At 40.2% G+C, this 12,732-nt stretch overlaps 1 protein-coding gene across 4 annotated transcripts in view; it reads right to left on the reverse strand.

Annotated features, from left to right (window-relative positions):
- Positions 1 to 12,732, reverse strand: part of tox2 (TOX high mobility group box family member 2) — a 113,120-nt gene that overhangs the window by 12,989 nt on the left and 87,399 nt on the right. For 3 of the 4 annotated variants that reach the window (XM_041958415.1, XM_041958407.1, XM_041958399.1), the window contains exon 5: positions 404 to 670. The exons of the other annotated variant lie outside the window; for it this stretch is intronic. In XM_041958415.1, the coding sequence (XP_041814349.1) occupies positions 404 to 670 (267 nt within the window). The remainder of the gene's footprint in view (positions 1 to 403; positions 671 to 12,732) is intronic. 4 annotated transcript variants of the gene reach the window in all.

Here is a 12,732-nt window from a genome sequence, read left to right on the forward strand (position 1 = left end):
ATAAAGGAGGTTTCTTCACTTTTTCAAGAACACAGACAGGAAATGTGCTGCTCAGAATAAAGCAAAAAGGAACATTTGAACGAATTAAAACAAAATAAAACAGTTTCTACTCTTGAATTCAATCATGACCAAATGATTCAATATCAGCGTTCTTTTCACATGTGACACCACACCATTACATACACAAATGGGAAAAACAAAACCATGGCTTCTGTTCCCCTCAGCAGCAAAATCTTGCAACCATATGAGTTTTCCAGCCAGCCAAATAAAAAGCACAAGCATGGCTACCCCTGAATTCCTTTTTAAAGTCTACAGTTAGCGTGAACCATCTCTGAGAAGCACTGCCAAGCCCTCGCCTCCTTCTCCACTACTACAAGCCAGAGAAGCGTTGCCACATCAGTACCTTCAAATGAGGATCAGTCTCCTCTTCCTGATTGGAGCTTGAGGGGGAGGGTGTGGCCGATTTACTTCCGGGAGGTGAGGGGGAACCATGAGGCAGTGCACTCCGGCTGACCTGAGGGTTTAGCTGAGTCAGTGCGCTCATGGGGTTGGGCAGTATCGGAGGTGAGCTGTTTATCAGGGGGTGGTTACGGGCGGGGTCATAATGAGAGCCGTCTGGGTGCTGGTGATGGTGTTGCTGTTGGTGGTGGTGCAAAGCCATCTCCTGCATCTGGGGTGAGAGAAGAACACCAGCTTTACTATCTTCTCCTCTACTCAAAGTGATAAAAGTATGCCAATTAGCCAAATATGCAAAGACGTAGAAGTGGAGAGGACATTTTCAAATTTGAGAAAAATGTGCATTGGACAAAAAAAAAGAAGCAAAAAATAACGTTTTGTTTTAGATGTTGTAATGAGGGAAATATGTCTGTTGGAAGGAACGAGACAGACAAAAAACCCTCTTACAGGTCCCAACTGAGGCTGGTGGTTAGAAAACTTCTCTTTTCTCTCCCAACTGTCTTTTCTGAGGAGAGTAGCAGGCACTATTTTCAAACCTGTAGGTTTGTGGCCAAGTTTATCTTTATTACTTGTTTGGTAAATGGCATTCATACAGGGAGAGATTTTGAATACTGGGAACAAATACCTCACTAAACAGCCAAAAAATGCCCAATTTCTCAATAAAAAAAAAAACAACCTAGACAGCTCACTCAGAAAGAACAAAGACATTTACGTAGCTCCCTAAAGGCCAATACCATTCACTCTTAACTAGAAACATGAGTATAGCACATTTTGAGCCTGGTAGCTTTTTGGATTGTTTCATTTCCAGTTACTAGAGCCAGAAAATCTAGATTTCCAATGAGTTGTAGCTGGATGGAGCCTGAGGAGAGCAGCAGTAAACACAGCTCCCTGTGATAGGCTCCTCAACCACACCAGATTAGATTTATTAATTCAAAAGACTAGAAGAAGTGAAATCAGCTATAATCAATATTTCTATTTTAACAAGAGATCACATAGCAACTTGTGAGCAAAGCGGTTGATCCACAGAAACTTTTCTCTGTTTTTTAGCCCATTCTTTTGGTTTTCCGGCCCACATCTGTTTTGGTTCACTCTCACTGCTCTGCAGTTTAATGTTAAAATGTTAAAAAGTTAAAACCATTTAAATATGGTTAAAACGTTTACATATGGTTGAATATAAGTTAGAAATATATGTTAAAAATATCTAAATATCTCTACAATGGTTTATCACAGTTTGTTTGATATGTACATAAGCTAGCAGTGTAATCAGCCAAACAACCTAACTTGTCAGCTGCATAATATGTCAATCCTGGTTTTCTTTACTTGCATTGGAAGGTCCTAAACTCGCAGCCAATCTAATTACACTCCCAGGTAAAGGGGTGGGGCTTAGCTGTGAGCTGCTGGTTCTACTAGTCGGAGGGAGGCAGAAGCGAGCTATCACTGAGGAGTGGACAGGAATACTGAATGAGCGCATTAGTAACTTATCCTTCGGGTTTGGGACTTCTTTGATCTACAAGAGGTAAATACAAGTTTCTGTGTGATGCTGTGACTAAATGTTGTAGTGGAAAAACAAAGAGGTGATTGGAATTAATTAATTGGAAGTAGCTGTTAGCACTAGCCATTAGCTTTTCTTTCACACTGTTAGCTGTGCATGTTCAGCAGTTGATTACGACAAGCTACTGCAAGTTTGCCATGAAATAGTGTATGGACTTGTTGTTTAGTTGATTTATCTGATTCAGGAGACGAACATTTGTGACTAAGAGAGGGAGAGAGGACTGGTAAAGCTCCTTTGGACCACTATGGAAAACGACTTCCTTCCTGCTGGTGTATTGTCGCTGCTGCTTTATCTGGTGCTTTACTTGCCACTGTTTTCTCCGCCGTTCCACCTGTTGCCTGTTGCCCCCCTGAATATCTCCGGGAATCGTGAGTACTGATTACATTACACGTGCATTTGTATTTTATGCTTGTGTGAAGCAGTGTTTAGGCCTCCACGCTCCTAGGCCTTGACTCACAAGTTTTTTTTTTTTCTTGTTTACATTTTGGTATTTGAGTGTGTGTGTGTGTGTGTGTGTGAGTGTGAGAGAGAGAGTGTGTTCTCACAGTCGGACTGTCAACAAATATTCTAAATTCTAATTTATATTTGAATTGTAAAAAAATCCATGCATTCGATTCAGGGTAAGCACCACCGCAGCGGCTGGATTGACAGTACTATTGTCCAATAATTACTGTTTTTTTTTCTTTAAACGGGAAAATCTGTTGTCTACATATTGCAGTCTCTCCTGTCATAATGATATATGAAAATAATTCCTGAGATAGATATATATAATATATATATATATAATATTCCGGTTCTACATGCTGTTTCCCTTGCCGACCTCTATGGCTACTTTCCCGAATCAGGGAATTAAGAATTTATTTTAACCAATCCAGAGTTAGTGATGATTGCTGGAACAATGGGAAGAAGAAGAAGGTTTTGGTGAATTTTATTTTGTTTGGGTCATGTTTGAATGAAGTGTGTTTTACGTTAGAATCGCTGTTTCTGTGAATGGAGTCTGGTGGCTTTGGCCAGAGCGATATAACAGCTCTTTCTGGTTAAGCAAAACAGATCTTACTCTTTCACAAGAGAGTATCTCTGAAGGGGACCTTTCCATAATGTTGTCAAACACTTACTATAAGTGTCAATGGCAAACACAAACACTTTTAGTGGATGTACATTGACAGTGCTCGAACTTCTGTAGGGATTAAATTGCGTGTGTTTTTATGGCTGCTGCTGCTTCAAAACTGAAAAAAAATCAAAAATTCTTGTCTCCATTAATCACTTGGACACAAACAACATGGGAAATAGGGTCCATGATCAGATAATATGTACCCAAAATTCCTCCCATTTGTTCAGAACACTAAAGTCCTCCAAAACCCGTGGACCTGCGCAACTGCGTACACAATGTCTCTATCATTGATTGAAAATGAAAACGTTTATGTTGAAATAATATAAAAGTAGTATGTCTCCTGTTGCATTGGTTTTCCCTCTTATGGATGTGATGCGCAAAAATAAATATTGAAATGGTTTGAATCTATTTGGTTATTTAAGTGAACTTAATATTGATTGTATAACTTGACTAAATAAATACTTATTTGTGGGTTTACTGCATTTAAAGTACACCTGTTAGGTCATAGTTTTTAACATGCTAATTCATGTTGGTCTAAACTGTAAGAAGGGATAAATAGGTAAAGATGCAAGGATAAAAACTTGCATTTATTTTATTTCATACTTCCCTAAATCTTATTGGAGGCACTGCCAGTTATTGTAGTTCCATAATAAGGCAAAACAGGTTGTAAATATGAAGTTAGAAGCACCATTGAATTTGAGAAGTACCCAGGGCCCCGCCCATAGTACTACTACAGGAGCAGATTATATATCTACATGGGACATGTGTTACGTAGATAAAAAGGTTTTTTTCATTCAATTTGAGTCAAAGTTTTGAATCACCAGGGGAAGCCAAATTTTTCATTGCTTCAAGTTTCAGCCATGTTCAGTAACACACGATTATCACTTAACTTAAAATGATGTGATTGTTCAAGGGGGCTTTCTATTAAAGGTACAATCCATAATTTCTATTGACTTATATTTCTAGGAAGTGCAACAACAAGGGCAGATATTCAAGGGTCCTTGAGACACTGTGGCCTAGTTGGCAGTTTGGGGGGGGGCTTCATTTCCTGCTTCTTATAATTCAGTTTTAAGGAGCCAGAAATCTCAGCACCTTGCAAAGCAATCGTTGCATCAATGGCATTGCTCAACAACCCTATCAACCCCCTGCAGATACATTGTGCTCACTGTGTGCACGAGAAAACTTACTTACTGCCACATAAATTGACACCTTTTTTCAAATAGAAATAGAAACAAAAACGTCGCTCGCAGCTGGAGAATGACCCCCACGTGCAGAACACCCTTCGAAGTGATTACAGAATCAGACTCAGACAAAGTTACTTAGTAGTCTTAAAAGATATTCAATAATAACTACATCAAAAGCTTTTCTTCAAGATTCATCAGGACAGAACATGAGCACGGACCAAAGGATGCTTTTAATGCAGGCATAAATGGGAATGTTTGGCAATTTACAGATCAGAAAGTGATGAACTAGCATTTGTTAGCTCTTTTAAACATTTATGAGTTAAATAATACATTACACATTAGTGAAGTGCTAAAAAGATCAAATTGAAAAGGCCCGAGCACATGAGGTCTTGATAAACACGAGTGGAGGTTCAGAGATGAAGGCTCTGCTCTCTAATCATAATTGGCCCCAGTAGGTTGCTGGAATAAAAATGCACAACAAAGTAATGTTGTACGAGGCTCTGGCCTGCTTTGAAAACTCATAATATTCACACGACATTAGATTCTGTGTTTGCCTCAGCAGCTGCTCACAAAAGGCAGCCATGAACAAAGACATTTCTTTTGCATTTCAAATAACCAAGCTTTAACCTCCCCCATCCACAGCAATCTCCAACTTCCAATCATAATTCAAAACACCATCACTACACTTCTTAAAACATGAGGAAATAGCTTGAGCAAAATAAGTAGTAAGACAGGGGGAAAAAACAGGAAGAAAGGGGAAAGAGAAGGAAATAGAAATCCATTAATTTTCCATTTTCCATGGACTTTCTCTTTAAGGGTCCTCACAAACCAAGAAGCATTGAAAAACCAATTAATCAAACATGAATGGGCTATCATAGACACGTTTCCATAGCAACAGCCTCCAGGCAAAATTGTCACCCTTTAATCTGAGCCACACCATGTTTAATATAAACAAGAAGAAGACATGCAGTGCAAAAGAGTTCACCGGGGGAAGGCACCATAGCATCATGGGTGTGGGTGTCAGCCTCGTAAGAGCAGAAACAGAAAAGCGTCGGGTCACTCAGGCTTCACTCAGGCTACATGAAACTACATCCAAGTTCCTATTTTAAGGGTTGTTAAATTGTGACAATATGAATTCATCTTATTTTTGTGGAGGGAAAACTGTGGAGCTGGCAGAGAGGGATGGAAACAAAGCAAGCAAAGCAAATTTTTAACTGTATTTCTTGATGTCGTTTTGAATCAAGCACACATGTCATCTGCTATTATTTATATTCACTCTCATATTTCGTAGCATTTGCTCAAAATTTCATTAGAGCTGAGTGTTCTGTCCTAACTAATGGAGCAGTTTGTCACCAGAAAATACAGAAACAAATTAGCTATTGCCACTCTAAAAGCAAAGACAATGAAAGCACAAAGAAACCGATTCCTGAGTATGAAAGTGTTTCCTTATTGCATTTACTAAAAGCAGCTACATACAATATAGCACCTAAAAGACTAGTGCTCATTACTCAAAACACTCCTGCTGTGATAATCTCTATCTAACACTCATTCCTGTCTCATTCCTTAAAATGAGTGCTTTTAGTTGGTGCTTTCACCTGTGCGAGACAGAAAGAGCAAGAAGTTATCGCATAACGCCATCAAGCCCGAGCTAAATAAAGCGGGCGGCAGACGGCTGTACAAATATTATGAAAGAATCTGACAAAGGTTGCCGGTTGCCATAGGTACTGTATGCTAATTCCTAATGGTATCATCCGGATAGCTGGACAAAGAGGAGGGAGTGCATGGTGAGTAACAGGATTTGATTGGTCACTGCTCTCTGCCTTTAGCATGTAACACATACTGACTTTTCATGGACTCTTGACGTAGATGACAGGTCTATAATACACATTTTCTTCTTCCTGCATGACTTGGCTTGTGATGTTGCTTTTTTTTTTTTTGTAGATCACAAACAGTCTTATTCTACGCTGAAGCATCATCGTTCGGCTTTCTGCATTTTGTGGCACAACTGTAAACCAATAACTCCCAACTTGAGCAATACAGTGGCCTAAATTTATATCTTTAGATTATTTATAAAGTTGGACTCTGAGTTCTCTTGGGTACTGTCATAGCTACTGCCTGACCTCCAGCAATTTAGACGTTTGTTCTAAAGCCCCAGATCAGAGACCCTCATAAACATGGGAGGCAAAGTAAGAGGGAAGGAAAGAGGACACTAGAACAGAGCAGAGACAGAAAGACAAAACAGAGGAAAAAAGCAGGGAAACAGCAAGAGAAAAAAAAACCCACACGACCTAAAACCCATCTACAAAGTTAGCAAGAGGACGGTTAGATATTGCTTTCTGGTGATGAGCAGCCAGGCAGACCTAAACTGTGATGTAAAGCCAGGAAACTCAGTGTGAACGTGTTCCTCTGCCTGTCGTGTTTGTATTCACATCTTGTACATCATAGTCAAATGGGAGTCAAATAACAAAGGCTTTCCAATTATGTGTAGCACATTGTGTGCGAGATGGAATATCACAAAGCCATTGTTCCCCTGCTCCTGCTGACCTTACCTTTGAAATGGTTTCACGGCCGCTCCAATTGCCTGCACCATTTGATTTAGCTAAGGGGATTTGACCACCAGCACAGAGATGAGAAGGGGAGAAGAGAGCCCTATACTGCTACAAGGAGAAAGAGGAGAGATTCACACCAGCAGAGAGTAAAACAGCTAACCTTGCTCCGTCCTTATGATGATTATACCAGAGTGGCATCTGTTTCATCATTTAAATAAGCGGCTTGATTGCTATGCAAGGTTTTATAGCCCTGGCATCATAATAAACCAGTCTCTCCATGCTAAAGAATCAATAAATGTTTCAACTGATTATCACCATCTAAAAAAATAACCATCAAAATAAATCTTCAGTTTATCAATTAGCACCTTCTGTAAAGCTCAGTCAGTTCACTTTCTGTTCAGTTGCTTAAAAGCGTAAATGAAAAATTAAGCGTATTTGCTAATGATGGAGCATTTTCCTCCCACAGTGCTGCATGATATCTGTTAGTGTTTGGGTTTTACAGAAACATCACCTGCTGGACTGCTTTAATCAGCACTATCAGACTCTCAGACGCTCCCCCTATCCCGTCCTGCCCTGCTTGAAAATACAGTGATCAATGCTTCTGTGAGTCCTGAGACTTTCCTCTCCTCACCCCCTGCTTGACTGGAGCCATCTTGTTTAGAGTGATGGCTCACTCACACAGGTTCACGGCTGCTATTGTAAAATCACCCAGCGTTTAATTGAAACAAATGACTATAATAATAGAACATTATCCCTGCAGGCACCCAGCCATGACAGCTTTAATTAGAGGCGCGTTCAAGACTGATCCTTCAAAAGCACAGCCGCCGCGCAACACGGCGGTAAACACGCCTTTAGGTGGGGAGCCAACCCTGGGGCCTCACAGCCCTCAAAGCTACTTCTCATTCACCCTGAGGGCAAAGCACTAACAACTCTGTTCCTCAAAGAGCCTTCGAGCCTCCACCCCTCCCTCCCCCTCCTCACTCTCTCCCTCTCTTCTCTCTCCCTTCATCCATGTCTTCTCGGTTTATCAAGCTTATATACACCCAGGAGGGTCATTTACACAAGCTGAGGAGAATTAATAAGAGAGTGGATTTATGAATCATACGCTACTTAAGTATGAAAGCAAAGGCAAAATGCTGCTACTGCCTTCTTGTGACATCAGACAGATGCTAAGTAAGGAGATATGATGGGCAGCAGATGCTGGGATGTTTGAGAAGGAGAAACGAAAGAATTTGTTGAAGCTTAATTGGATGTGTTTCAAAAGTAGTCGAGATGACTTATAAAATATTATTCAATAAGACAAGGAGACTTTGATTCAAATGTAATATGATGCTGTGATCCAGGTGTATACCAGCCAACTGTATTTAGCAACACGCTATTAAAACCTTGTTTTATTTATTAGCTTGGCAGTGGCTCCGTGTTGTCAAAACAAGACACTGTAAGGTCACTTTCAATCATTCCAATTACATGCTAGTCAAACGGAAAACATATAAAATGCTTGCTCTTGCACCTCCTGCACTGAACTGTGATCAAGTAATTAATCTGGCAGAAAAACAGCAATACCTCACAAACTAGCAGCATAAGGAAATAATTATGAGTTTCAGCACAAACTTCAATAGAGAGAAGAAGCCGTTTTATTCCAAGAACGTCGTAAGTAGCCACACTGTTCAAATGGACTTTGCCACATTATCTCTCAAAGCCAAACAGAGACCATGCCAACACATTTGATATTTTCATGAATAGTAGGAATGACTTGTAAGTTGTGCCACGCAGATAAATGGTAAAATAAACACTCAAACTCAAAACAAACAAATCAGAAGTGAAGTTATAACAAAGTAACTGGTAAAAAGAGAAACTTTTATCAAGCTGTTCTTAACAAGTCTTTGTGCTGGTAATGTATTTTCCTTTGTGTGGAAAGTACTTTATGGCTGTGGCTGTTATCATCATTATCATTTTTATTATTAAATCTAAAAGTATAGTTGGAGGCACAAAGAGGCTGATGTCCCTGGCTGCCAATGACTCTTGGTTTGAAAAGTACTGTACCACCCTGAACGCCTCTCAGAGTGACTCTGTGGCAGCAACAAGGCAGTGGTTGATTTGCAGATAGTAATGTCATGATGTCCCCCTCGGCACCATCCTCCATGTTCCTCATTACTGCTAATGTCAGAACCTCCTTTGCTTTTATTTTCTCCCTCTCCCCCCTCTCCCCCCAAGTTCTCTCTCTTGTTCCTCAGTCTCTTTTATTCTCTCTCTCTTGTTCTGTCTCACTGTCTCCGTCTCCCCCTGTCTCGCTCCCTCTCAGCCCGGGCGTGTCTCTGAGCTCACCTCACAAAGCACAGCGTCAGAGAATCAGAGCCTCGTCTGACATGACATGTAGGAGACGGTTGTGAGGAGCGGTAGGGACACACACTCCTGACAGCAGAAGGCTAGACTCCTCTGCTCCCACTAATGAGACCCCTGACTGCCGTGTCAAACACACTTTGTGTGTGTCTGTGTGTGTGTGTGTGTGGGTGTGTGTGGGTGTGTCCGCACTCGCACAACAAAAAAATGAACGTAGATGCAGAAATAATGAACACAAAAACAAGAAAGAGCACACAAATGAGAAGCAGGTGTTTATAGTTTTGCATGTGCCAAGCACGTGGAGGTCATGGCAAGGTGATCTGCATGTGCGTAAAATCCTCTCAAATTTCACTTATATCTGACAGAAGACACTTAATTCTCCAGCTGTAACAAATGTTACAGACGGTGGATCACCAAACAAATGAACTCATTGTTGTGGTACACATGGTCACATGGTCCCCTGCATCACAGCTTTAGGTGCTGTATGTGTGAGGCTTATTGTTTTGCTGATTTTCACCCAAAAAATAACCCAGATTTTTTTAAAGAAGTAGACCACCTCAAGTAGGTTTTCACCCAGATTTGATGTCCCCACACCATTCGAAAGATGCACTCCCTACTGTGAGATGAGACTAGTGGACAAGTTTCAGAAAATAAAACACAAATTAGTCACTGGTTCGCTACTAACACTCACTCTTAGTAAATAAAAACAATTTAAAAAAAGATTTTTGTATTATTGTTATAATTATTCCCACATAGACAACAATTAGCCTGCCCCTGTAAATGCTTTGAAAAATGAGACACATGACCGATACCGTACACTTAAGCTTACCTTGTGATTTGGTAAAATTCCTCTTTATTCTAATATCAAACACAAGCTGTCAGAATCATGTAATAATTGCTGGAGACATTTTTTCCTACTTGCCACCACCGAGGATGAATGCTACCCGTGACTTCTGCCTGTAGCTTGCGCCTCTCACAGTACACGATGAACTGTGACATGAGTACACAAAGTGTTTTAATCAGCCCGACTCGAGCCACTCTTGTGCACATTAGCAGACAGAGCGACAGTGTTGAGTTGAACTGGTGGCTGGTGGCACAGCAGGGGAGATGTCCCTGAGTGAGATGACATGGCTCTCCACCGCCACCAGGGCAGAATATTCCTGGTGGTGAAAGCACAATGAGCTGATGGATGGTTGAGATAGGGCACGGTGCAATATGGACACGATTTCATGGCATGATAAATCTCAGCAGGGGCCCGTGGCTAAGTGTAATATGAAATCCCTTATCTATGTATCTGCTTCATAACACCGGCTATCTGCTGCAGCTGAATCTGCCTTTGTTTCTTTAGCTTCTGTTCTTTGCTTGAATACCACTGCTGATCACATCTACAGTATGGAGGAGCATGATGACAACAACATGTGTGTGATAACACATCTTTTACTCAGTTGTTTTTGAAATACGATGTGATGAATTATCTAAATTGAAAATTGTCACAGTAGAGATCCTCATCCATTACCTGCGATCGCTCTGATAAGCAGGGTTATTAGAAGAGATTTTGTATATAGTACTCTTACTGTAGAGGCTGCCCTGTGTTTGTACAAAACACGTTTAAGTTACACCTGCAATATAAATGAAATGCAATTTGTCTCACATAACTGATCCCTTTCGAGTTCGGTGTGTGTGTTATTTAACACCATCTCTTTAGAATTTCCGAATAAAAAGAGAAGAAATTAAGTCGGCACCTTATCCTCTGATTAGCTTAATCCAATAGGTTAATTGACTTTATCAGGGTGGAGAAAATAGATGAGCTGCCACCCCAGCCTGCAATAAAAATCCCTCCAAAATGATGAAATTGGAAAATAACCTATATTTCTTTTAAGATATTTCTTAATATACAACTACAGTTTCATATCACATTGCCAGAGAAATAAGGCACTTTCTCCCAGGAGATGAGAAAAGAATTGAATTTTTCCTTATCGGTCATCTATTTTTCCACAGAATGCTATTACTTGCTGCCTGCCGTTGCTAAGCAACAGGAAATATTAATAGGACCTTTTATTAGCTAGGCTTTACCAGTGGAGTACTAAAATGAGGAAGTGGAAAACATGAATGTGTTACATAAATCTCTGAACCTTTCAGGGTTTGCACAAGTCTCTGTTTGTCCAGTGATTTATGGCTGTGATGGTTCATTTATGGGAGAGGGAGGTGTGAAATGCCAAATGGAACATTAGCCTAAGGGACAATTTGAAAATAAATAATCACAAAAAAGTGGGAAAAAAGGGAAGCAGTTTAAAGAACTGCCCTATTTTTTTTTCCTGCAGATTTCAAGAGGCCATCAAACAAGCAAGTGATATTTTTGTTCTGCTGGAGGCATTGATCATTCAAAATCATCTACGCCTGAATCAACATTCGAATAACTAATACAAGTCCCATTCTATCAGTGGGCTTGTTGAACTGTGGTGGAAAGCGACAGACATTCCATCATTTTCCGCAGACGCTCTAATCCCTTTAAAAAATGACTAAGAATGAAGGTCTTTCAAAGGAGAAATAGGTTTTCTTCATCTGAATGAAAAGTATAGAATAAGGCAAAGCCTCAAAAGGCAGAAAGTCTTTACAGGGAAAGGTAAGACAAATTTAAAGTCCATATTGGAAAAGTCTAAACACATTTAATTGCAATATTTCAGAAAAGTCACTTGACAGCAGTCCAGGTGATATGCAGCACCATTCATTTTTCAGACTTAGAATTACGGGACCAAGACTGTCTCTATAAATGCATCGCTTAATCTCTAATCCACCTTTTTCTCTGTTCCATGTTTATACAAAAACCAGCAGGTGTACAGTATGCGATAATACGTTTGCTGGGACCCTCCATCACAGAGAGAACACATTAAAACACACCTCTGCTCTCTTATCATTAATTCATCCCAGCTTGTCTGTGACAAGTTCAGTTGACATTGCAGCTCATATTTCATTCACACAGGCTTGGAGAGCAAGCACCTGCCAGGATCACTTAAAACCTCGCAAGTAAAAGTAAAGAAAGAAAAGAAAACACCGGCATCCACCCAACTTAACATGACAATCAGGGTGGGATTAACACTTGATAATTAACCTCAGCTACAGAAGATAAAGAGCTTGCGAGGAAATTCTTACATTTAAATGTTGCTAACAAAAGAAATTAGAGTATGAATTTGAATATGAATGCGGATCTTTAGGGCGCCACAACCCTCATTACAAATGAACTGACCCTCATTCAGGCAGATTCACGTTTTGTATTCCGGAAAATAACAAACGAGATAATACCTGGGAGTGTGATGGAGCTGAGGCTGCGTCTGCATATAGCTCTTTCTGCCAATACACAGCCGTTACGCATAACATCCCCTGGTTGATTATACATTCATCATCTGTTACATATTCAAAACATCACACTCCAGCCAGCCTGATGATGGCTAATATTGCATGCATCATCGAGGAACATGAGAAAAAACTTAATCAAAGATAATTTATTCCAGTTGTAGGCACAGGTCATATGAATTTGAGGAG

Source organism: Chelmon rostratus, chromosome 2, assembly GCF_017976325.1.
Source record: "Chelmon rostratus isolate fCheRos1 chromosome 2, fCheRos1.pri, whole genome shotgun sequence".
NCBI lineage: Eukaryota > Metazoa > Chordata > Actinopteri > Chaetodontiformes > Chaetodontidae > Chelmon > Chelmon rostratus.